This window comes from Crocodylus siamensis, chromosome 3 (genome assembly GCF_052110815.1).
Source record: "Crocodylus siamensis isolate JL-2025a chromosome 3, ASM5211081v1, whole genome shotgun sequence".
Classification (NCBI taxonomy): Eukaryota; Metazoa; Chordata; order Crocodylia; family Crocodylidae; genus Crocodylus; species Crocodylus siamensis.
Window position 1 is genome coordinate 86,871,976 of NC_143397.1, and position 27,038 is coordinate 86,899,013.

General features: G+C 41.7%; 1 protein-coding gene across 2 annotated transcripts in view; it reads right to left on the reverse strand.

The window, feature by feature from the left end:
• Positions 1 to 26,619, reverse strand: part of TTC39B (tetratricopeptide repeat domain 39B) — a 120,042-nt gene extending 93,423 nt beyond the window's left edge. The window contains exons 1-2 of one of the 2 annotated variants that reach the window (XM_090038732.1): positions 26,350 to 26,619; positions 2,440 to 2,474 (exon numbers count right to left, since the gene is read on the reverse strand). In XM_090038732.1, the coding sequence (XP_089894858.1) occupies positions 2,440 to 2,474; positions 26,350 to 26,373 (59 nt within the window). In that variant the 5' untranslated portion in view covers positions 26,374 to 26,619. Of the gene's footprint in view, positions 1 to 2,439; positions 2,475 to 25,893; positions 26,241 to 26,349 lie in introns of those variants that run through there. The other variant, XM_090038731.1, reaches the window with a different exon arrangement.
• Positions 26,620 to 27,038: the final 419 nt, after the last annotated feature.

Here is a 27,038-nt window from a genome sequence, read left to right on the forward strand (position 1 = left end):
TGCCTAATTCTGTATATGTCTGTTCCATCAGGAGACAGGCAGTGAACAAGACATTTTCTATACTTATTTCTATACTCTGGTACTGTCAAAGAGTTTAGCAAGACAAATTATTCATGTTGCATTTCTCATGACTTAATGGTGGTAGTAGCACAGCCTTGCCCCATCTGGACTCTCAAAGGTATCGTCTTCTCTGATCCATTAAGGACGAGTCAAAGGCTCAAGCTATTACTTCTCAGAGTTGTGTATCCCCCTGAAAAAGTTGGCTTTGGGATGGTGACTATGGCAGAACTGGCTGACAGTGCAAATGCACAGTACTAAAAATTACCAAAAAGCTCCTGTCAAACATAATTTATTCAGTGCCCAGAACAAATATTAGTGAGAACATTGCTTTTCCTTTCTTTTCATTATCTCATGGGAAAACCACGCATTTGTTCCTTGTTTCTCCTGCAGGAAAATCCATCAGCATGAAACTACGCCATCTTACATTTATTTAAAAAGTGCCTCTATGTGACAGCTATGGCAAGGAGGAAAGGAGAGACACCCAAGACTAAAAAATAAATAGCATGACTCTTACATAATTATGCTTCTTTGGTTGTCTGCTGGCAGTGCCAACCCCATTCCTATAACTATACAGATAAGTGCTATGTGTGTGTTCACTTCAGACGTTACTAGCAACAAGAAGAAAAAAAAATACATACAAGTCATAATTTATTTAATGGAAAATAAGAAGTGAGCAAAAGATTTTCATGAAATAATGGACAAGAGAAAAATACTAAAATGATTAAGAGCCTTTATTTACTACAGAACAGAGGGAGAAAAGGGCATCCTCATATAGAGGAAAAGCAGCAAGAAAAATTCCACCACTTTATTCTCAAGGAGTCTCCTTTTAATGATTTAGCAGTCGAGTCTTTCTCCTTAACTTTGTTTTATTTGTACACAATACAATGGAACCCACTCAAAGGTTAAACACTCAAGAGTCAGTGATAGGACTCACCCTAAACACATCCCCTTGCAGATTCAAACCTTCAATATCTATGAAGATCTTTGTAAACCAACGTAGTGCAAGACCATGCGAATAAAGCCCCTGTGTTTCTACAATGGCTTTGACTACCTGCAGACATTCATAAAAACACTACATTTAATAGGGTGCCATTGCACAAAAGTTATCTACAGAAGAGTTAATACAGCTGAAAACTGTAATTATTTTACTGTAATTCCTATGGTTTTGGTAGGAAAACAACTGCCTTTCCTTCCATGCTATTATGGAAACTTAGAATGAAACTTGGTACCAATGAGGTAAGTGACTCCACTCCCAAGCACTTCCATTTCTGCATATGGAAGAGATCCCCCCACGCATGCTTGTGCAGAAAAGTGAAGTATTTGATTTTACCAAAACATTTCAACATGTTTATCGATGATGTGGATAGGGGAGTGAAAAGCTCGCTGGCCAAGTTCACAGATGACACCAAGTTATGGGGCAGTGTGGTCACGCCAGAAGATAGGTTGCAGATACAGACGGACCTGGACAGGCTAGAGAGTTGGGCAGACCAGAGCCAGACAAAGTTTAATGCTTCCAAGTGTAGGGTGCTCCAGCTGGGGGCAAACAACCCTCAACATACATACAGGCTCATTGGTGACAGCTTGACTTGCACCATGGCTGAAAGGGACCTGGGGGTAATGATCGACCATCGCATGAGTATGAGCCGTCAGTACAATGCAGTGGCCAGCAGGGCAAATAACACGCTGGCATGCATCAACCTATGACTCTCATGTAAAACTAAGGAAGTGATACTCCCGCTGTACTCAGCATTGGTAAGACCACAGCTGAAGTATTGCGTCCAGTTTTGGGTGCTGCACTTCAATAAGGACATGGAAGAACTTAAGAGGGTCCAGAAAAGAGCCACCTGCATGATCAAGGCAAACCATAAGAGGAAAGGCTGAGGGACCTGGGCCTCTAGCCTAAACAAGAGAAGGTTGAGAGGGGACATGATAGTGGCTTACTGCTATATCAGAGGAGTGCATCAGGAGCTTAGTGAACAACTGTTCACTGGGGAAGACCAGAACCAATAGATATAAACTCCTGGAAGGCCACTTCGGGCTGAATACCAGGAAAAACTCCTTCACAGTCAGGGTGTCCAGACTGTGGAATAAACTCCCTCCAAAGGTGGGAGTTGGTGGTGCAGACACCCACCCTGGCACTTTTCAAGAGGAGACTGGACAGTCACTTCACTGGGGTCACTCGACCTCAGTTGTCTTCCTGACTAGAGCGAGGGGCTGGACCTGATGATCTGCAAGGTCCCTTCCAGCCCTAACAATCTATGAATCTATCAGTTCATTTGTGTGGAATGTATCAGACTGATTTACTGCTTTATATGAATTTATGTTTACCAAATGGAAAACAAAATTTATACAAAAAGAAAAAAAATAACTTTTACTTACACTGGGATGGTTTCAAAGGCATCTTCAAAGTTCTCCTGCAAAACAAGCCAAAATCAGTTTAACAAACAGAAAATAGTCAGGATAGCGGTATTTTGTTGTTGTTCATGTTTTCCTTTGTTTTATTTTTTTTAAATGGTGACAGAATTGCACAATTACAGAACGAGATTGGTTTGCTTGCCCTTTTTTAAAAATAACTTCTAGAAATAATTCATATTTATTAATTTGTAGGTCATCAGTGTTTGGTTACATCATCAGCTACCCAGGACTAGAGCTGCCATTTCAATGCATATCTCTTTCTTGGAAAGCTATACAGCAGATGGATATCCAAGATAAATAGCCCTTATGCAGTTTTTATAACAGTAGTTGGAGCTGCAAGTAGACACCAGATCCATTAGCTAGTGAAGAAGCTATTAAAAAAAACTTACAGCCTCCCAATCATTCCTCTTTCATTCCATTTTTCTTGCTGGCTCTTCCCTCTTCTCCATCCCAGCCTATTAAATCAAGCCAAGTCCCCATCTCCAGTCCAGACATTATACCCCACAGCCTACTATTGTTAGGAAACAATTTAAAGCAGCATGCAAGCAGGCAGCCGAAGTCTTCCTAGGTTTCGAGACACTACCAGAACCAGCAGTTTGGCTGGATCATAACCCTGATACTAATGAACCAAGTACATGCTTCTCTGAGTCTTTTCTAAACATATTCATTGCTGGGGTAGTAAGGGAAGGTCAGAGAGGAAAAGTGGGAGGAAAGGACTACTACCCAGCATTGTAAAATATTCTGAAGTAACATGACCACTGTCATACCGTTCTCACAGTGTCTGAGAGGCAACAGCTATCTGAAGGTCAGCCTGAGAAAGAAAATAGCAATACAGGCAAGAAGGAAACTTGAACACCTTACTAAAATTATGACAGCAACTTCAACAAAACCTGACTTGATTATTAAAGTAATGTACAAACTTATATATTCTTAGAATCAATTGCAAGGAAATGAGTAGTATTTTAGATTCATACTACTGTCTAGACCTGCCATCACTAACGGAAATTATTGAATACTAAAAATGATGGAAATCATGGATCTAACAGCATGGACTTCTGATTTCTCTGTAAACTTACCAGAGGTATAACTGATAAATACCTTCAAATATTATAAATTATTAGTAGTCTTCAATTACCATGTGACAACTAATTTGCCTTTGAAAAATAGATTAAGGTCCTACAGCATTATAAACACCCAGGCTCATATGACACATTTTAACTTATAGGAAATTATCTGTGGCTTGTGGAAGAAACTAATTTTATCACTCTATTGGTCAAATCTGCTGTTCTATCAGTTTGCAAACTACAAACATGTTGCAAACATCGTCCAATCTCTGGGAAAAAGTGGGAAATATACTGTGAAGAAGTTTACTGATGAATCATTTGCAATCTACTTGAATTTGCTGGCTGCCATGGCACTGGGAGAAGAGAAAGAACAGAATACAATCCTATGTCTAAGCGAAAGATAACTATGATCGAAAGTATGTGAATACCTACACTTACAATTCAAATGGGTTCACACCTCCATTTGACATTTTTTAGGGGTTCCCAAATGAAAAAAGGTTGAAAACCACCATTTTACATAATTCAGGAAGCAAGCAGAGAAAAGACCCCTGAGGAAGCAGATACAGGATCTTTGGCACAAAACATTAGCAGTAATATTAAAGTATGTGTATGCTGAAAGAAAGGGAAATATACTCTCTGTTCTCTCGTCAAGTTTCTTCACTTTTCATTCCCACATTTCAGAGTTTTAATCATGCATTGTGATGAAAATCCATGTTTCACAAAAGGTTTATTTTGTGTACTGCAGTACATTTTTGCATATTTGATTCACACTTATTTCAACATCAATTTTGTAATAAGCAAAAACTGAAGTTGTAGGAGAACTCTATGGAGTTAGCCCTTAAAAACAAACAAACAACCCTCTCCCCACCCCCTCCAATAGCTTATTTTGGTATTTATAGCAAAATGGAGTTTCTTCAAATAGTTTGTAACAAAGTACTAAATAATCAACCACCTCTCACTTCACCCCAATAAGGCATATAGAAAAGTCTGAACACATGTGTCATGGTTGCGCTTAAGATGTCTCTTTACCACTCTCTATACCAATGACCCATTGCCACCCCAACTTTCCCGCCTGCCACGTCTTGGATATTATTATTCTATGCTCGAATTTTTTGATGTTATTAGTCAGGAGGGTTGTTTAAAAATAAAGTTTTTTCCTTTCTTCTCTTTTTTTTTTTTTTGGTCTCTATTAGGGTTTCATGGGTACTATTGGCAAGTTCTTGTTCACTCCTCTGTATATTCACACACATTCAATGGTATAGATAATCATAATCTGATTCAGATCAAAACTTGTATTTATTTATTTATATCAACATGGTGGTTCTATTTATATACTGTTCTTATGCTATTACTGTCAATTTGACTAAACGGAACCTAGCATTCATAAACAAAGTCTCTTTCTTACTTGTCCATATTGCGTTTCTATCTTTTTCTATCCTTTTTGTGGGGTTTTTATCTTCAAACCCTGCTATATACTCTCTCTTTACTTTGTTGGCTGATAAGTAAGCTGGAAGCCCTTTTTTTTTTTTTTTTTTTTTTTGCATGTGTCTGATGCCTCGGGTCCTTTCAATGGGCACTCAGACACCATCTCCACAGCTGAATAATCGTGGGTCAGTTTCACTATTTTCTTTTCTTTTGATTTCTTTCCAGGTCGGCAGTACAATACACGTCCCACTGTGTTTATCTACTCCCAGATCTGCCCCTCGCTTCCGGAGCTCCGTTCTTCCCGCTGATGCCATGAGAGATCCTCAGATAAGTTACTAATCCTCTGGGGATCCTCTTTCTTTCTCCCCTCTTTCCTCTCTCTTTTTCTCTCATTGAGGCACCCTTTTTCACAGTCGCCACCGCGCTCTGATCTCGGAGCTTGTAGTCTTGTATAGTATCGGCTCCGGAAGTGGCATTCTCCAGGTCCTTTCACTGCCGCCATTCTTATTCCTCCACAACATATCAAATTACTCTGCAAAACTTCAATGTTAGTATACTCAGGGCATCTTTACACATCCCAGGGTTGAGGACAATGCTTGTATTCAGCGTCCCATGCTTCAAAATGGTGGTGGGGGCACCTTAACTAAAGCTTGTTCAGTGAGCTTTAAAAACACCCCCACTGCCATTTTGAAGTGCGAGGATGCTGAATACATGTGATGCAAAGGCTGCTGGAGCATTCTAATCAGCATGCTCCAGCAGTATGCTAATTAATTGAGTCTGCTCTGTGTGCTAATTAACATATGTCAGAACAGGCATCCAGCATGTGTATAGGTACTCTATGTGCTTAAAGTGTCTTACAAGGAAGCTGAATGTTTTACTAGAAATGACTTCCTTTCTGTGTAGCAGAATTATTGATATCCTGTAAACAACTTGTAGAAGAACAGAACTTGAGGATCCCCAAGACTATTTATCAGTTTCACTGACGGATGGCAGGATGCAAGAATGAAATTTACACCTAATAATTACCTGATAAATACCCTGTTGCTTTAAATGCTAATGTTCACTAATTATTCTTCAGTTAAAAAGAGAAGATGACAGAAAAAGCCAATGAGTGTGTGGTTTACTGTCTCAGGTTGGAAAAGTTTAGGTTTAATGCTGCTTAGGCAAGAAATACTGTATTTTCTTCTATACATGCCCCCAAATAAAACCGCACCTTCTTTTTGAAAGGCTGTGGGGGAGGAGGGGGGTGGCGCACTAGGTTCTTTTCCACAGTCACAGCTGACTGGCAGAGTAAAGCCTCCTGGGTACACAGAGTGTCCAGGAAATGCGGCACCAGTAACTTTCTGGAAGCAGCTGCCTCACTAAGACTGTCTACTAGGATTCTACACTAAGACGGCTTTCCTTGCCTAAAAATAAATAAATAAATAAAAATAATAAATAATAAAAAAAAAAAAAACACATCCTCAAGGGGGGAGGGAGGGACTGCATATGGTACATGAGAAATATATGGTACTAAATTAAAAAATTCAAATCCAGGTTGAGATTGATTCTTGTGTTTAAATGACAGAAATAATAATGTATAGATGCATTATTTCATGACTCCAATTAATTTCTTAGGAACTTAGGATAAAAGCCATTACAGACCAAAGAAGAAAGCAATATTAAAAACAATCTATTTATACAATTTATATGAAATACTATCCACTATTAATACATTTCCTCTGTGCTAACAATCAAATTATCACTGAAAATACACTATTAAATACAAAGGGTCAAGAAATCATGGCATGCATGTTTTTTGTTTAAACATCAAAAAATAAAAAACCACAAAGGATCAATTTGCCTCGTATTGAACAGTAGTGTTTTGGTCCCATATACTGTACAATTCCAAGTTTTTGATGCATTTTAATGAGATTTTACTACAAACGTAATTTCCAAGTTATTTAAATTTTAATTGTTATTTCAATTAACTTCAATTTTTAAGTTACTGGGCTTGCTAACATCTCTTGCATTTATAATTTTATACGTTTCCTAATACACCTTCCTGCTTATCTACATAGACAATTGTCTACGATACTGCCAGGAATAGCACTGAGCATAGTAGAGGCGATTATGAGGCTCTTGCCAGGAGTAAGGAGTTTGAGAACCTCACTTGTGTTCCATCAGTGCCTTTCACAGAAGTCCACACAGACAGCATCACGTCTTGAAAGTGAACACATGGCTGATATGATAGTGCTGACGTGAAGGCTTCAACTTTTTTGACCATGGGCAGATGCTCTTGGGAGGTGGACTGCTAGCAAGATCCATCCGACTAGAACGGGGAACAGCATCTTTGGGTGTTGTCTGACCAATCTAGTAAGGAGAACTTTAATCTAGGTTCCACGGGGGACCATGATCTAAATCCTCAAGCCACAGAGCACACAGGCCAGAGGAGAAAGGACTCAAAATAAGCAATTCAATTCTGGGAAAGAAACAAGAGAGCTACAGGACTGCATCATAAGTACAATGATAATCTCCCCTCAAACCTAATCTTGCTTTTTAAGCAGTGAAGCAAGACAACAGTGAGGAGAGAGGATCATGTTAACAGTATTTCCTGGCAAAGAAAAAAAGATGATAAAGCAACTGTTGAGAAGAGAAGCACACTTACATTCATGTCCTGAACTTTACTTGTAACAGTTCAATTAATGTAAAGATGTTCACTATTTCTATCATTTTCTAAAGCAACCAGGAAATTATTCAGATTATGGAACAGCTGCACTGGACATCTTGTACTTCTATTGTAAATATACAACTACTACTTCTCACATTCGTGTTATTTCCCTTTCATGTCACTTAAACATAAAGCTCCTATAATAAGCTAGTCTATTTCTAGACTATTGTTAGAAGTCAGAAAAAAGAAGAAGTTACCAACCAGAAAATGAATTAGTTTCTAACAATATTAAAAGGCAGTGCTTAATAGCAATAGCCCTTTGACAGCAGCTTCTACTTCACTGTTTCTGGTGCAAATTAAAGTTCAACAGAGTGCAATTACAAGTAGATAGTAGAGCCAGTGACTTATTATTTATTAAAGTAAATAAGTAAAAACAATTTTAATTGGCATCATTATATACATATTGCATAAGTGCATATATTAAGAGGGCTACATTATCCTTTCAAAAAGTGTAGGCTGATCATAGTTTCTAGGGTCGGAAGGGATCCGAGTAGATCATCTAGTCCAACCCCCTGCCATGGCAGGAAAGAGTACTGGGGTCAAATAACCCCAGCAAGGTGTATATCTAGCCTCCCCTTAAAGACCCCCAGGGTAGGAGCCAGCACCACTTCGCTTGGAAGTTGGTTCCAGACCCTAGTCACCCTGACCGTGAAGCAGCGCCTACTGATATCTAGCCTAAATCTACCCTCTGCCAGCTTGTGACCGTTATTCCTGGTCACTCCTGGTAGTGCTCGGGGGAACAAGGACTTCCCCAGTCCCTGCTGGTTCCCCCTGACTAGTTTGTAACAGGCCACTAGATCCCCCCACAGCCTTCTCTTGTGGAGGTTCAGGTCCCGTAGCCTCTCTTCATAGGGCCTGCCCTGCTGTCCCCTGATCATGCGAGTGGCCCGCCTCTGGACCCTCTCCATGTTGTCCACATCTCTCTTGAAGTGCAGTGCCAAGAACTGGACGCAGTACTCCAGCTGCGGCCTGACCAGTGCCGCATAGAGGGGGAGTATCACCTCCTTGGTCCTTAGTTGCTTTTGTATTTCATCACAGCAAGTAGCAAGTATAAAAGTTACGTGCAAATGTACACATGCTTTCTGCTGAGCCAGGTTACTTCCACTACAACAGGAGCAACTGAAAGAAAAAAAAATTGTCAGAAAAGAAGTACCCATGGACCCGGCCGTGGAAGCAGGGAAGAACAGGATCTTGAAGGCACTGCCAACACACAGAATCATACAGACAGGAAAACCAGAATAAGTGTGATTTGATTGTCTACTGCAAATAGGAATTTTCTGGAAGGAAGATACCTTCCATAATATGACAGTATTATGAGAGAGAGAACTGTAGGATCTCTACATTTTGAAGATGCCAGTATACCTACACATTACACTGATGGAAAGTAGGGTGGTTGGACATGTGATGTGTGTTTAAAAACCCACTATTTCAATTTAGGGGACTAACTGCAATGATTAAAAACCCACTGTTTCAATTCAAGGGCTTCCATCATTGTTATGATGAGGGGCCTGATCCTTTTTTCTCTTCCTCCACTCCTGCAGAGCCTGCCCACATCTCCCGCTGCTGGGGGGCAAGCTGCAGGTGGGCTGAGCAGCCCCGGTCCTTCCTTCCACAGTGGCAGTGCGCCATGGGTCCACCCAGGTGGGCTGCAAGCCTGCATGTGCTGCCCCAGCTTGGGCAGCACCTGCCCACCCAGGTGGCCATGGGAGGTGCAATGCCATGGAAGGAAGGACCGGGGTCCCCCACAGCTCAGGATCCACAGGCAGTTTGCCCCTCTGGCCACAGGAGAGGCAGGCAGGCTTGGGTGGGGGGAGGGGAGGGAAGAAGGATCAGAGGATCAGGCCCCTCACCACTCTCACCACCTGCTCCCCCCCAGCCCCGAGGAGCCTGCTGCTGGGCCATACAGCCCCTAAGCTGGGGGGCAGGGGAGGAAGGGGAAGAGCAGCCCTTCTTTCTGCTGCAGTGGCACCCCCTGGGGTCACCCAGGCAGCGCTAGCTGCATGGATGCTGCCCCAGTTCACAAGCAGCACCCATTAAATCCAACTCCTCCCTGAGCCTGTGTAGGGACCAGTCCCCTGAGCCTGCACACTGGAAGCCCATTGAGTACTGCCTCCTACACAGGCTCAGGGAAGAGCTGGATCCAGCAGGTGCTGCCTGCAAACTGTGGCAGCACCCGCACAGCTAGCACAGCTCCGGGTGTGCCACCATGGAGGCAAGGACCAGGACCCTCAGCAGCTCAGGGGATCCACGGCCTGGCAGTAGCTCACGTGGGCAGGGTCTGTTGAAAAAGCTATCAGCAGCCCCTGAGCTGTGGGGGGCCCAGTCCTTCCCTCTGCAGCACCCCACAGGGCTACCGGGGCAGGCGGCTGGCAGGTGGGCGTTACCCAAGCTGAGCATCCTGGGAGGGCACCACCATTGCAGAAGGAAGGACCAGGGCCCCCAGCAGCTATGGGGCCACTTGATCCGCTGACAGCTCACCCCCTGGCCATGGGAGACATGGTCAGGCTCTGCAGAGGGAAGGGTGACCTGTCAAAAGGCTGCAATGTTACTGATAGTTATACTGCAAACTAAACTACATGCGGATATGGTTTAATTTGCAACAAACTCATTTAAACAATTTTAAAAACCTTCACATGCACAGTGCGACAGTCAAGCTACACAAATGGCCAGTTTTTATCATATGTACAAGCATCCATACAGGCCTACACCATTTTATTAAAAAGAAAGCTCTTGCCCATTACAGGCAGCAAGAAGCAATTAGCAAAATTTCGAGAAAGAGATTTGGATACCGAAGCTAAACTGATTAAGAGTGACAGTGACCAAAAGCCTTGATTATCTCCATCCTTTAAGCAGGGGCATTTATCTGAGCCATGAGAGCTGGAAGAGAACCTCATTAAAGACCTCTGCAGCAATGGGTAGGAGGGTTGCAGTTAAGGAATTAAAGAGGTTAGTCATTTGGCCAGCTGGGCCCCATGGTGACAAGGACAGATGGAAAGGGAGCTTATTTGTCTCTTTTCAAAGTAACCAGAATCGGATAGAGACTAGGGAAAACAAGCCTCACTTCCCTATCCAACCCCCATATAACAAGGAGCAAAAAGACTAGAATATTTGCAAATAAGCACAGTACTTGAAACAGAAACAGACTGTAACGGGACCTTACTTCTGATAAAGACTACAACATTCCCTCACTACCACACAAATCCCATCTCTCACTCTACCTCCCAGGGTACCACTCTGCCTTTGCCTACCATGCCTCGATGAAAAATAATACAAATTTAGGAGGCTACCCTCTGAATACCAGAGCAAGCCTTGAGGTGTTTTACTGTGCCCAGCTCAGTGGCCAGTCAGTGCAGTCCAATCCTTTAGTACTGATCCTGAGCAGAGCTCTCTCTTTAGCCCTACTTTCCAGCCCCCACTTTCTCTCCTCCTCTCAGGGCCTGCAGCCTCCACCCATAACCAGTGCTTTTCAGGGACCAGAAGCCCATAATAGTCTCAGGTCAGCTAAACTACTTTCACTGCACGTGGGCACCTATACTCTCCTTCAGCCACTCACATACCTTGCAGATCAATACAATCAAACATACAACACCAACCACTTACTTCTCTGTGGACCCCTTTAATGAGCTCCTTTCCTTCAAGATCTGGGCCACAATGCCTTCTCCTGCCCAGAAGCCAAGCTCAGATTGCCCTGAGCTCTTTCTGGTTACCTGACCTCCAATTCTCCGAGCCGAAAGCAGGTATCTCTCATTGGCCTCATCAGCAGGCTTACTGCTCTGTAGCCTACTTCCCAGCAGGCTGCTCTGTGCAGTCTCTTGTGGTCACTTAGCTCTGCCACTGTCCCCCTAGGGTTCCTCACCCCTGTTACTGGAGGGAGAGAACTTACACAAATTTTAAATGATTGGATTAGAGAAAGAGTGGGAAAGGAAGAGACCAAGTGCTTATTCCAATCACAACCGTGTCTAACGTGCATAATGTAAAAACATCTGAGCACAGGTAGCTGAACAATTAAAAGATTTTGTAGACCAGTTGTAGCAGGTATACAAAAAGCTGTGGCAGCTTTGCCGAGTCCTGGCTAAGTAAATAACTTCATTCTCATTCCCCCTCACCCCTATAAATGTGATTAATTGCTTTGGGGTTTTGGCAACTTTGCAACTGTTCTATTAACAGGGTAGATTAAAAAAAAAAAAAGGAAGAAAGAAAATCAATAATTAAAAAAAAAAAAAAAATCAGAATCGTTGTTTTGTCAAGATGCTTTTAAAAAAACCCACTATATATATTTTTAATTTAAGATGCATTAAAGCTCAAAGATATCATCATGGAATAGGGATTATAAACTTCTAATGATATACTATTTGAGACAATATTGCTGGATAAAGTGTATGAGAAAGATATGGAGCAGCATGCAAGAAGTCTAGAGGGGAAAATTATTAGCCTGAGTCCTGGTAGGTGGTGCAATGTCTATAATGATCCAGTTATATGTGCTTGTGACAAGAGAAGAAGGAACTGTCTACCTTACAGAAACAACTGATACAAAAGGAAATGCACACAGCAGAATACTTACAAGAAGTAACAGTAAAAGGTAGAAGAAACTGAAAAAATTCTATCATCTAGTATGCAGCTGTCACAGACAATGCTGCAAATACATCAGAGATGAGAAGTAATCTAGAAGAGAAGAAAGCCCCAAGTTAATAACATATGGCTGCAGTGCTCATTTGATATACCTCTTAGCCAAAGACTTAAGTACTCCAAAAATAAAAGCCAATATTGTCGAAATTGCAAAATACTTCTGTAACAACCACTATGCAGCAGATGCTCTGAAGAAAGCAGGAGGAACCAGATTAACTCGATATCAGAAGACATGCAACAGAACTTAGTAGTGGACTGTTTTGAGTGATATTGAGAACTGGCCTAATCTGATAACAATTTATGAACAAGATCGTGATAAAATAAATGGAACTGGCATAGCCAAAGTTCTCAGAATTGAGCTAAAGAGAAATGTACAATGTATGCTGATTATCCTGAAGCCTATTTCTATAGCTTTGAACAAAGTGCAGGGAAAACGCTATTTTATTGCTGATGCTGTTGAAGTTCAGAAGGAACCGAGTGAAACCTGGAGAAGAGAAATATGCAGTGACAGAGTTAAATTACAGCCATTTAAAAAAAACAAAACACAAATGCATCAAGCACCATCTCCAACTCATTTTCTTGTCAATATTCTCAATAGTTGGTACCAGGGTCAATCCTTAAACTGCTGAAGAAGAGAAGGGTGGCTATGACAAGGGCATCCAGCAATCACACCCCCATAATACCAACTACAATAAATTTCAGGGCCAAGGGTGAACCATTCAAGAAATGTATTTGCTGATGAGGTTTGAAAGAAAAAAAAAAAGTCACACCAGTGAACTGGTAGAAGTCATTTAAGCACCTGAATCCAATTAGGGACTACTGAAGTGATAATTCAGCTTTTAACTGGAAGACTGATTTTGCTGCATAAGCCAGTATTTTAAGTTTCTCATGTTGACCTGGCTGAAATAATCTATTTAATTTTTGTTAAAACCCCATTTTAGGCAACTAAAACAGGTAAAAATTTAAAAAATAGTTTTGTTAAAAGAACTATACATGTTTGTTGTTGAAGAAAAATATCCAAAATACATAATTAGCTGTTTTAATTAAATAAAACAATTTAAATGTCATTATTCAGTTTTCTGATACAGCTTCAAAATTAATCTGAAAAAATACCACAATACAATCACTGCTTTAAAATGTATAGGGTGTACCTTCTGAAAAATTAAACCTACACTTATCTCCGAGTTGTGAATAATAAATTTTTTTTTGACTAATACATATTAAGGTTATAGCACACAACAAGAATGCACCTTTTATAGAAAGCAATGATTAAATCAAGGCTTCCTGACCAGTGATTTAAATCCATTTGATTTAAAAATCAAATCCACCCCATCTTTTAATGCAAAAATAGCTGAGACGTTAACTTTTTAAATGCGCTATTGGTGGCATTTAAACTGGGTCTTAGATAACTAATGTTCTTTTCAATAACTATTCAAGCTGGTGTGGGAGGGATTTTATTAATTTCAGAACATCATCTCAATATTTTCCTTTTGTTCAGAGAAGTCAAAAATACTAAAATGAACTGAAAGTTAAAAAAAAACAAACAAAAAAAACACAAACCTGAACAAAGCTACCACAAAAAATGAGAGATTCAGAGGATCCTTCAAATCTGTGACGACTGGTACAAAATCAAACTATTGAGATAAGCGTCTTAAGTGATTGAGGCAGTTATGGATCTTGTTAATAACCCATTTCCAAATATACAAGCCCATGATAAGCCAAGGCACAGGTAAAAATGATAGATTTATTTTAATTTTTGCTAAATTCCTGCATTTCATTGGGAGTGGACTTGATGCAGAGAACAGCAGATGGCACTTTGTCACCAAACATTAGAAAAAAGACAGGGAAAGGTTGAGAAATCCTTTGCATGTTGTGACCAGATGACTGCATTCAGATAAGCAAAGGTATGCACTTTCAGGGTCACATGTTTGTGCCACTACTTCGTGCCTCAGCGCATACCTCTGCATGTATGCTTTTGTTGTAGGACATATTGTCCCACTTGGGGCAAACTGCCCTTGCCCAGCTCCTCCAGGCATGCTGGAGCAGCCAGGGCTCAAATGAAACAGTACCCTCTGGCTGGCCAGAGCATCTCACTGGAGGACCAAGGCTTTGCTTGTTCTGGTGCATGCTATTTTCACAAGCTCTATGCCACTTTTCCCCAGTACTTTTTATTTTTGCTAGCAGGAAATCCTGGTAGCAAAATTTGCCCCTCCACTGCTAATTTGCAGCACAGGGCACATTTTAATATTCCATACATGCAATTTGTGACACCACAAGCTGCACAAACCTGAGGGTGAAAACACAGCCAATAAGTTAAATACTTAGGTGATTGATCTTGTTGTTTTCAGCTTAACAGAAACCAGCACATAAGTTAAGACATATCAGCTGGATCTACTCCATCTTTACAAATCAAAGGAAGTGAGGATTTCAAGCTAAAATAAAATCTTTAGTTTTAACCAAGTGCAAAGGAAATAGAACCTTAAAATATTTTACAATATGAAGTAGGGTTGGGTATTTGACCAAACAAAAAACACAAAACAAACATACAACTTATATGACTGGTCAACTGACTAACAGTCAAATATTTTAAGCATTAATTTATTACAACAGTGAAGAGAGTCACTTTAATCTTCAGAGGGTTAGGTACCTGTCCAAATTACAAACAACAAGCAACTTAACCATTATTGTGAAACAATGAAATAAAATTTTAAAAAACTGCAATGAATTTTTATAACTATCAATATTACATAAGTGTAAGTGTAAGCGATACTCAAGACTGAACAGTTCTTCTCTTCGGCTTGCATCCCAAACCCCAGGATCAGCCCAGTTACAAAAAAAAATCCAATAAATATAAAGACATACACATAGCAATTATAAAAAGACAAAACTTATTTTTTTTATATGCAGTTATGCCCAGTAGGTAGCAGACTAACTCTTCACTCATTTTACTATCTACATTTGGAGATACCTGCAGTGACAGCAGAAGACCAGTAGGACCAGCTTTTCTATGCTACTGGTTTTAGTTCTTCCTCCTGCAGACCCACCTGCCTTAATGGGGATGGAAGGAGACTGGAAAAGCTCATGAGAGAGGGGCAGAACAGGGCATGCTTGCTCCAAAAATGGCGTGTGTGTTTGTGTATCCAGACTCCTGTAGGACTGAGGAGTAAGGCATGAAGTCCTCCTGCACAAGTTAATACTTAACTCGTTAACCGAGATACAATAAAATAGGAAGGCTGTCATCTGCACAAGGGTATTCTTGGCCTCCAGGAATATTTGACAAGTTTTTACTATGGGCAAATAGGAAGTCAACTGACCAGCTTGTCAACCCCAACACTGATCCCTTGTGAAAAACCTGAAGACAATATTTGACTGTACTCCAAAGTAGGGATAACAAGCAGGGCAAGGATTTTTGTGGGTGATGCCTTTTATGGGGGGGAGGGGAAGCACAAAGGGGAAATGCATAGCTAGGAGGCACATAGGCAAGCTCTCAGGTACCACTCTACCTTCCTCAGCAGAGATCTGAGGAAGGATGGAAGGGTACCTAAAAGCCTATCAAAGTCCCCCCTAACTATATACAGTAAAATCTCTGTTATCCAGCATCCCCCAGGGTAAGCAGATTGACAGTTATGTAAAAACTCAGCTCATCTGAAATAACCCGGCAGGGTTTTCAGGTAATGCAAAGCTGTGAGGGGTGGCAGCAGCTGCACACAGAGCAGCAGTAGCTGCAGGGTGCAGCACGCAGCAGTGGCAGAGCAGCAGCACTGCAAGGCATTGCTTGCAGAGTGGTGGTACCAGCATGGAGCAGCAGCAACACAATTGCTATGTGCAAACTTTCCCCTGTCCCCTCCCAGAGTCCAGCATGAAATTCTACCTAGTAAAGTCTTCCAGCTATTTAAATGCTGAATAGCAGAGATTTTACTGTACTTCATCCAATAAGAGATCACCCACAAAAATCCTTGCCTCTCACCATTTCTCCTGGACCATCATGGCTACATCATCACTTCAATGTTAGGACAAGGCAGGGGCAGAAAGTTATTTTCTATTTGACATTTTATATCAAATGTTTTCTGCAGCTACATATCATTTTGTACAGTATATTACATTAAATGAAATGGGCACTGGGCTACTGAATCTCTTTCCCATGGTTTGTTTAAGCTCAACAGAACACAGTTCGATACTTCCAGTTACTTCAGAGTTAAGTGTCAACTATAAGTGATTGCCTGTGTGTTCTAAATAGAATTTTTTCAAAGCTGCATGTGTTTTTTTGCTGGAGAGTTGGTCTCGACTTACTATAACAATGCTGTAAGTCTCATAAACATTTGCTTAGCTTCTCATAGGGCCTGTTTTTCTTCTAAGGCTTTTAATGCAGTTTCTAAACTTCTTTATGCAAATCTGATAAACAAGGATTTCTGGGGCTTATTTTTTACTGAAAGTAACATAATTATTTAATGCCACTAAATTCTCTCCTCCTGGGGGTAGGGAACCAAACACTGGACTACAGTCTGTTCTACAACAGGTCAACCTTCTTGTGCAGGGATGCTCAACCCCTGGGTCCAGAAATTTGGCAGTGGGGGAACAACGGCAATGGTCCCCCACTGCCAAATTTCTAGACCATGGGGATCCCCAAGCCCTATGCACTTGATCAGGCTCCTGCTCCTAGTGCACGGGGCTGACCAGGAGTAGTGCTGGGCCCCAGTGCCCGACCACAGAGGAAAGTGGTGGTGCCAAGCCTCCAGGGACCAATTCCAGTGCAGAGGGGCAAGAAAGGGTAGTGCGAAGCACCAGGTCACAATCCTGGTATGTGGGGCTCAAATCTGGCCTGCAGACTGGCCCTGCCCCTCTAATCTGGCCCACGGGGCCAGAAGTTTGAACATCACTGTCTTTGTGGATTCAACAGCTGATTTTGGGTTGCAAAACCATAAGAGACCATTTTCTATTTCAAAAGTGTTTTAATATTCATTTGGAGAAACCTGCCTTTTCTCCTTTTAGAAGGCAGAAACCAGCACCACATGATGGGAGATTTCTGCACTATAACTAGAATGTGTGAAGGAGTTTAATCATCATAATCAATAAAGGCTTCCTGAGCAACAATTAAAAATAGTCAAAACAATTAGAAGATCTAGATTTCTGCAGCACACGTGCTAAATCTCAGTCTGATACAGGACTTAACTGTTTTTTTTCACCCCAGCTTTAATACAAAAAGGAAATGCCTTCCATCTTTAAAAAGAAATTATGTAAATTTTGGCCAAAATTTTCCAGCATACTTTAAGGTTTCAGTTTGTTGCATATCTGGAACTCCTGATATGGAGCAGTTCTCAAAGAACCTGCACATTTGTAAATGGCACTCTTTCAACCTGTAAGGATGCCCTGTGCCTGGTGAACCCAACACCACCAGAGATCATAATTCCAGTAGTGCCTTACTTCTGACAATTTTACCCATGAGACAGTCATGACTGGTAACATAACTGTAACTTAGGAGTATTGGTATTTGAATGAGTTACTTGACAATATTATGTACTTCATTTTTGAATAAGTTACTTAACAATTACTTGACAAAGACCCAAGAAGTTCTCATGGTCTTCTTGAGCGTGTTTTGTCTAACAACTTTATTTACAGTAGTCACAGAAGTTTAAAACAGCATTCTTTACAAAAGCAGCACATCAGGGTGACTCGAACTAGCGTGCACTCTAGACCTACCTTGTACATACTAACTAATATGACTAACGCGTCCCAGACCCTGCTACCCCTAATCTCTGCAAAGTAGAAACTTGAAGTGCTCCTTACAGTCTACCATTAGCAAACATAATTTATAAAAACTATTAAAGCATTACCCCACCTGCCCCAAGTTGACACCTTGTAGAAGTAATTCCCCTTTTCTTTTTGTGGCTACCTGATACTCTAAGCAGTTGGAACTAGGTTAATTCATCCTTGTTTTCCAAGCTTTAAGAACTCTTTTACACCCGCTTTCCTTAGCTTCACAAATATACTGCCAGCATGACATAAGCTGCCACCTTTCCATTTTTTTCCTTGTGCTCAGTCAATCAGGAAAGCAATGAGATCCATACCATCAATCTGCCGGTTAGATGTGAAGGCCCAAGGGGGGTGGAAACGCACAGAAAAATGTTGGGGAAAACATGTCCCGTCTATTCCCCCTCCCCCCACCACCCCACAAGTTCTCTGGGACTGTTGTTTTTTTTCTGAAATTGGAACAATTGAAAGCTTTTGGGGAAAAAATTAATTAAAAAAAACCCAACCTTATGAAATATTTTCTTTTAGAACAACGAATAAAATGTTTAAAAGACAAGGTGTTCATAGATTGCTACCCTTTACTCCCCAAAAATGTTTTCTAAAAACTATGTAATAGGAAGACTACCCACAGTATCAGAGCATTGCAATTCCTGTACATAGAGGACAAGCAGTACAGTACAACTCCAAAATGCAAGAGCAAGATGCATTTCTGCCCCAAGGGGGCACTGCCATTTTCACATGAGAAGGAAGGATTCAGTGCCTTCTTTGCTTGTAGACTTCCTCTATTGTTGACTTTTGATCTAGAGGTTGGATTTGCTCCTGTCCTCCTGACTAGGCCTCAAAGGAGTGGGAGTAGACACTAGAAGCAGCATCCATTTGTTCCTGTAGAGATTAGAAACAAGGAGCTTATTGCCCTGCTTACTGAAAAGCCTCAGGGAAAGGAGACAAAACAAGTCTAAAGGTTTTGGAGATGGAAGGAACCTGCCTCCTCCTGGCCCTGTGACATTGAGCCACAGAAGTACAAAAGTAGCACAAAGGAGATGAAAGAAAGTATACTTCTTTATTGAAAGAGTTTCTCTGAATTCAGTATATTAAGCTATATTTTAGCTGCATTAGTATAGTTTTATAACCTATGCAATTCATAATTGAAATTCCTACTAATCTGATGTTTTGTGACACATTACCCAGCCTTAGCAGCAAGCTGAGGCCTGCAGGGCAGGAAAGTTGTTCACAGTTAACCTTTAGGAGGCCTCTCCTCCATCCATTACTATATTTGTACATGCTGTAGCTTAGTGTTTATATACACAAACTAGCCACTAAATTACATTTTTCTTTTTTTCCTCCTTCAGCAAATTGGTGTGATCAACTTCTAGCATATGAAAGCATTTCCACACTGCAAGTTATTCTGAGAAAAAAAATAGTTTGCAAATACTGTCAAATGAAATATGCAATTCCAAATGCTACTAGGATGACTAAACACACCCTTGTAAGCAAGAAGTGTCCTGCAGACATTTAAAAAAAAAAAAATCCTTCATGGGTATAAGCAAGGAGGAGGTAGAGCACGGTGATGAGAGTGCAAGTAGCTCTTTCCAGTGTTCTCGACCCAGAAGTCCTCCTACTGCTGCTGCTTCTATAAGATCAGCATCACAAAGGGTTGCCCAATCAACATCCTCAAGTAACCAAATATTGCAGCCAACTGTATACAAAAGACTCTCAATATAGTTTCATTTGTAGACAAGAGGACACCTGGAGATCAGGAAAAAGTTGACCAAGCTCTTGCAAGAGCAATATATTCTTCTGTGACATCACTGTCAATAACTGAAACTACTGGCAGGAAGCTTTTAAAATTACCAAGACCATCATATAGTTTACCCAGCAGACATTCTTTGAGCAAGCCTCTTTTAGAGTTAGAATATGAATGTGTAATGCAATCCATGCAAGGGGAAAAACAAACAAACAAACAAAACAAATAACGAACAAACAAAAAAACAACCACTGCTGTAGTGTCTTACAGTACTTACAGATGCAGGGAGAAGGAATTGTAAGCTTTGTGATAACACCTCAATCAGGTTTTTACAGAAGCATTAACAGAAGAGAACAGGCATACTACAGAATGTATCAGTAGTTAAATATGTGAAGTCCTACAGAAGATTGGGAGCGATAAAGTATTTGCTTCACTGACTGACAATGCAAGTAACATAAAAGCAGCATGGGAGACAATGATGGATAAATATCCACATATTACTGAATTAGATGTGTATCCCACAGGCTAAACTTGCTTCTTAATGACATCATAAAGTTGGACACTCTGCAAAAGATCTATAGAAGAGCAAAAGAAGTTATAAAACATGTAAAAGTTACTCATATTGTAGCTGCAGTCTTTAAGAAGCAGCAGGAAGAAAAGAATGCAAAGAATAAGATAGTTTTACTACAGAGTTTGAGTATCACTAGATGGGGTGGAGTGGTGATCTCATTTGAAAGTTTACTAAAAAACAAAGAGTCTCTTTAAGATCCTATTATTACCGTTCTTGAACTACCCAGAAGTGCAAGGAACACTGTACTTGATGAAGATGTTCAGCTGGGTTCAGCTGCAGAACTCCCTGAAGATTTTAAAGCCAATCTTTTTCAGCAATCACTGCATCTGAATCAGACACTGCACTTCTGTTAAACATTCCTTACCAAACGGCCCAGATAAAAATCAAGTGTTTTTCAGAATCTAAGTGCATCTCCACTTACAAGTAAAGAAGAATAAAGTCTTTCGCTTTTCCTTAACAGACGGGAAGAATTTTGGTTTCTCTTGGATCCAAAATTCAAAGGCAAAAATGTTAGTGGTGATAGTACCACTACTGCATTTGACTGGATTACAAAACAAGCAACACACTTAGGACTTAATGTTCGAAAGGTACTTTCAAATGTTGCATGATACAGAACATCTTCAGGTATTTGGTCCACGAATGCAGTCTGGGACTCTACCAAGCATATCCCTCCTGCAACATGGTTGCAAGGCCTTTGCGTGACAGCCTCCGACTCCTCTTGCTTCTTGCCTGCTTCTGATTCCTCCATCTTCTGCAGCACATGAAAAACTGGCTGATACTCACACCAAAGAAATAAACTAGTGTGAAAGAGTAGAGAAGTTTGTCTCAATCCAGGCATAACTTCCGTTTTCAGAAGTCCATGAAATGATAAAAATGAAGGTTTAGAAGCAGAAACTGCTGATGGTGATAGCTCAAAAAGTGAGACTAATTAGACAAAAGTTTCATGTAGCAAAATTTGTGTTCAACAAGTCTTGGTCCCGTGTCTGTTCCCCCCACCACACACACTTTTTTTTTTTTTTTTAAAGAAAAAGCTGAGTGTTTTCTGTATCTCCTTGACACTGTGGAGGAGACTAAGTCCAGAATACATAATAACTTTCTTTGTTCGATTATAATGTTGATGGTTTCTTTTATTTTCAACTTTAATTTTTGCCTGCTTCTCATAAACTGGCAAAAACTAAAGAGATGCTAGGTTCCTTACAGTTTAACAGCTTGCAGTTTCATTTGTAACAAAAATGTAAAACATTTTGAAGTAAATTTAATTAGAAAGTTTGTAATTATGTTCTGAATAAATTATACTTTTAAAACATGATAATGTTATGAGCAAACCAAGTTATATAAAATACATTTTATGTTCTTAAAAGTAAGAAAGTGAATTTAGAGCTGTAAAGGGTGCCAAGAAAATAAGTACTGCATACATTTCAATTTTTCCCCAAAGTTTCTGCCCCCCCCCACACACACACACAAACAAGAAGTGGTTTATTTCCATGGCTTCAAAATTTCCAGAAATTTTACATCTCTGCTGCTGGTGAAATTTTCCATGATTCCAAATATAGCAGAACCAAGTCTTCCATTTTACCACTGCTTTCTCCCTTCTTTCTGTCTGCCACCTTTTCTATACCAGAAGCCAAGAAAGTCTTCTCACATGTCAACCTGGCAAACTAACTGTGTTAGGCTACATGTGCTTATTATTTTTATCAAACAAAACAGTCTAGCTCACATGGCCAACTTGCTTGGCCAATCTGCAGGTAGGGTACAATTAAACTTTTCACTATCCGGTTTCCCTTAGTGAGCACTATTTTGGCCTGGCCCATTTACCTTTCCTTTGAGCCCCGAACTACTTTCATTCCAGCAACTTTGCTGTACATCTAGTTTGCCAGTTCAAAAGCATGATCTGAAAGACTTTAATCCTACATTAACATATGAGCATTAAGGAAAGAGACAACACCACTTTGCTGCATAAATATAAAAGCCACTCCAAGCCTTTAGAGCTTGCAAAGCATTACTGTGCAAGCAAAGAACTTCAAGAATGACTACTCAGGCCACTAGCTCTCTTCATCCCTAGCCACTCCTAAGCATTTACAGGAGAAAATAAGTAAATACCACAGATCTGCTGTGCCAGATTATAATTAACCAAGAAAAAAATCATACCTGAAACAGTCTTTAAAATAGAAGACAAGTAGCTTACTTAGGAAGCTTCCATTAAGTTACCTTTGCAACTCTGCTGCTATTTTATCACAACAAACAACAGAGATCTAAAAAAGGTTAACAAATAGAGGGGAAAAGACAAAATAAGTCCCCTCAATTATGAGTTAGTATTTCCTCCTCATTCAGCTTTCTTGATATTATTTCATTGCCCTGCAACTTGTACAGATTTCCCTACTGTCAATTGCTTGCTAGTTATAGTGGGACACTGTGCATCAGGTGTCCACAAAGGAAAAAAGTGTAAGTTTTACCCATCTGAAGTGGGTATTTGCTGTTCTTCAAGCTTCTCTCTCTCAAATGTCTCCAAATTTTGTTTCAGGATTAAATGCAATTGGGACTAAAATCCTTATGGAACATCCCTACACTGGATTTTACTTTGTCATAGTTGTTATTATTAAAACATATTAGAGTAAATAAGTATTCCATTCTGAAATGGACCATCTTTACTGGTTAGAATTTATTTTCTGCCTTCAAAGCTTGGCTAGTAGTCAGCTGGAAATCAGACAGGCAGTCATTTCTCTAAACTGGTTCACCTGCTAGCTGTGCATCATGAAGCAGCTTTTTTTCTGGGAAGACTAGAAAATCTCTTTGAAAAGGAGGAGGAACAACTGTTCAAAGGAGCTGAATCATAAAAGCAGCAATTACAGGTAGTCCTCAGACTTACAATAGAATTGGTTCCTGAAAACCACATCTTAAATTGAAACGTAACTCGGAACCAATTTTCTCATAAGAAACAATGTTATAAATTGGGGATTCATTCCTGAACTAAGGCCCAATATCCTATTCTCACCAAATACACCCCAGAATTTTGTACTCAACGACAGATGAGTAATATAGCTACATTAATGTATTTATATTGTAAATAGCAATCATATTGATTTGGAAGAACTCCAAGGTGACTTTGCTGGACTTTTTGAAGGGTTCTTAGCTGGAGTCTTGGCTGCTTTCTTAAAGAAAGTGTCCAAGGAAGTTTGGACAGATGTTCTCCAGGGAGATGGGCAACACAGCGAACTTGTTCGCTGGTGTGGCATCACATCGGGTCCAGCATTGTAAAGTCAAAACTGATGTCAGAAAGTTGAAACACGGTATCAACTTATAAACTTCGTAAGTGCGAAACGTAAGTCGAGGATTGCCTGGACTCATGTGAACAAGCCTCAATTTCCCTGCTCTCACCCCTCAGTTCACTTCCCCACTTCCCTGTCCCATCCCCTGGGAGCTCTTCTGCTCTAATACTGATATCCTTTCCAAGAGAGTAAGGCTATCTAATCTCTCTAAATTCAGAAGTGCTTGAAATTAAAGTATCCTTTCAATATAATGTTAACTAATTTCCATACAGAAGAAGTCAATGTTTTAGTGAAAGACAAAAAAGCCATTTTATAGGTGCCTATTTCTTTAAAGGTCTTTCTCTGGGCTGTGTTACACCTGAGGATTTGCCACCTACTAGACCAAGTTCCAAACAACATACTTGGACTTCCAAGCACCAGATACTGTGTAAAAAGAAGGTTTAAATGCAAATTCAGGACTGCTAATTCTTTTCCTTGAGGAGTATACTTACAACAGTTTCAAGAATTTACATGGTGAAAACAAGGTCTTCAGAACCCAAAATGTCAATGTGAGGAACAGAAGGCTACTAAGCTTTCAAGTTAGCTGGAAAAAATGCTGAGTATTTTGTCACCATTTAGCAGCACCAGAAGCTGTAAAAAAAATGTACTCTTCTGCATATTAGAAGAAACTGGAAGACAAAAACAGCAAGAGAGGCACAAGATAGCCTCACGCTTTCTCTGCAAAGTTCCCTGTGGTTCAGTGGTAGAATCCTCATCTCCTGCACAGGAGACCCAGGTTCAATTCCTGGATGCAGTCATGCACCAAACATCCAAACCCAGTCTGACCTTTAGATTCTGTCTCAGTGGATGGAAGGTCTGGGAAGCCTCACTACTTCAAAAAGACTCCTGCCTAGGCATATGCTCCAAAGGTTTGGGTGACCTCTCATGGATCCGCCCTGATTGGAAGAATCAATGATTGCCAAACTTTCTCTGCATACACAACACCTAAGGCAGTGATGTTTAACCTTTGACATTTAAAAGCAACCCAAGTTCTACTGTGTGCCACAGCACCTCCCCTCCTGCCTTGCAGGCAGGTCTGTGGGGAGGAAAGGGGAAGTGGGGCAGATAGAGAAAAAAAATTATTTGGGGGCACACCTCCCCAGCAGGTAAGTCCCCCCCACTCAACCTACCCCTGCAGCACTGTCCCTCACTGCAGGGGCCTCGATCTAGCCCTTGCCACTTCCCTCCCCCATGGACTGACCTGCTGGGCTGGGGCACCCGCATACATGCGCCCAGGCACTCAGCTCCCCCACCCCAGCCTCAGATCAACTCTAAGATCTACCACAGGAGGCTCCAAGATCTACCGGTGGATTGAGATCCACTAGTGGGTGAACACTGACCTAAGAGGAACATACACGCTGCAATCTTTTAATTTACTCTAGACTGGAACAGAGAGAAATCCAACTGAGTTCTACACCTGGACCTTGAGGAAACATCTCCTGTCAAGTTCTATTGAACTTTGATTCCCAGGTTTCCTTCCCATTGTATTTAAGCCACTATATACCTGAGCCATCAGATTTAGAGGTACAAGAAATTGCTCTTAGGCTTCTAGGGAAGCAAAACGCAACAAGTGACATTCGCACAGTGTGCGTGTGTGTGTGGGGGGGAACAAAACAAACAACAACAAAAAACCCACCCCATCAGTCTATTTAAATAAATTAAGTTTTGTACAGCAATGCAAGCATATCTGTGCAATATGCATCCAAAACCCTGCTTTTTGTGTTTGTTTGTTTGTTTTGGGGGGAGGGTTTAAGACTATGGATGTTAATCTTTAAAGCAGCATCGTAAAGTTCCTTCAACTTTTAGAGATCCTTTTATCTGTTGCTATGGTAATATTCATTCCTGATTTTGAAAGACAACTAAAAAAAAAAAAAGCTCACATCCAAAATTTTATGACTGCTTAAAATTTGCATGTTGCAAGGTAGTTGTGGTGAACTGCAAAACACAGGAAACAGATGGCTTAAATAATCTTAGATTTCTTTTTAAATAAGAAAAAAAAGAACCCACAAAAAACTGTTTTCAAAATACCACACTCAGCTTTCAAAAAAATCTTAAGATCCCAAGACTTCCAAAAAGGTAGGACCTGGCTTTTATGGAAGGGGTTATTTCCCTCCCTGCTACCCATTCGTCACATGCAATTCATCTCCCGCAAGTCTGATCTTGGAAAGACTTCAAACTTTCTTCAGCAATCCCCCTTCTCACCGGGTGCAACTAAAGCCCGATACCTGTTGCCCGAGATGCGGTGGAGGCGGACAGCTTACCACCTTCAGAGAGGAGAGGCACATACATGCCTGGAGGAAAGGGGCACCGGACTGAGGGGCTCGGCCTCGGCATCAGCACTTCCTAGACCTCAAACGCTGGAGGCTGCCGGGGGCAGAGGAGCGGGGAGAAAGGGGGAAACCCGCCTTACTCAGTCCGCTCCCCTTCCAGCATCTGCTCCGGCCACTGCGGGACCCCGGCGGCCAGGCAGGTCTCAACACGCTCCGTGCTCCGGGGCCAACTCCCTCCCCGTGAGGGCAGCAGCTCCGACCCCGAGACGGCTCCGCCCGCAGCCGCCGCATCCTGGGCACAGGGTAGTCCTTCGCCACCGACAAACTTTCGCCGCGGCGCCCACCCCACCTCGCCGCGGGGTCGTGGGGAGGCAGCTGCCACGGTTACTGCGGGGCCCCGACGCCGCTCACCTCCTCGCCGGCGCCGCTCGCCATGTTCCCGCGCTGCCGACAGCTGCTCCCGGCCGTGCCGCACAGCACACTTCCGACGCCGGCTCCGCGAGGGGCTGCCCCGCCCGCTTCGGGGAAGCCACGCCCACGCCTCCCCTCCCCCACACGCGAGCCGGGCTCCGGGAAGGCGGAGCGGCGGCTTCTTCCTTTTGAGTCGTCATTTGCATGGCAGCCACGCCCGCGCTCGAGGCGGGTAGTGGACCCCCTACGTTTGCACGTCAGGCTCCGCGCAGGAGCACCCCCCCCGCAGGAGCCGGCCTCGAGGAGGGGAACGGCCCGGTGCTGTTAGGCCACGCCCTGTATTTGCACGTAGGGCGCCCACATCCTCTTCCTCCCCCCCATTGAAAGAGCAGCTGAGGGCAGGAGAGCGGGCAGAAGGCGCCGCTGCACTGACACGGAGGAATAAATCGAAATTAACAAAAAAAGCCCCACCAAACCCTGCTTCCAATTCTGGGAGGGGGGAAATCCAACCCCTGCTGGCAGGCAGGCTTGCATGGGGAGTGCTTAAGAGAGATTCATATTTTGTTTGCGAACAACACCCATTTCCACAGGGGCCAGAAGCCCAGATGCTCATTCCCCAGTCCGTGCTTGTGGCAGAAGAGCAAAGTGAACTAATCGTTTTATTCACTGCCAACCCTAATTCTCCAAGG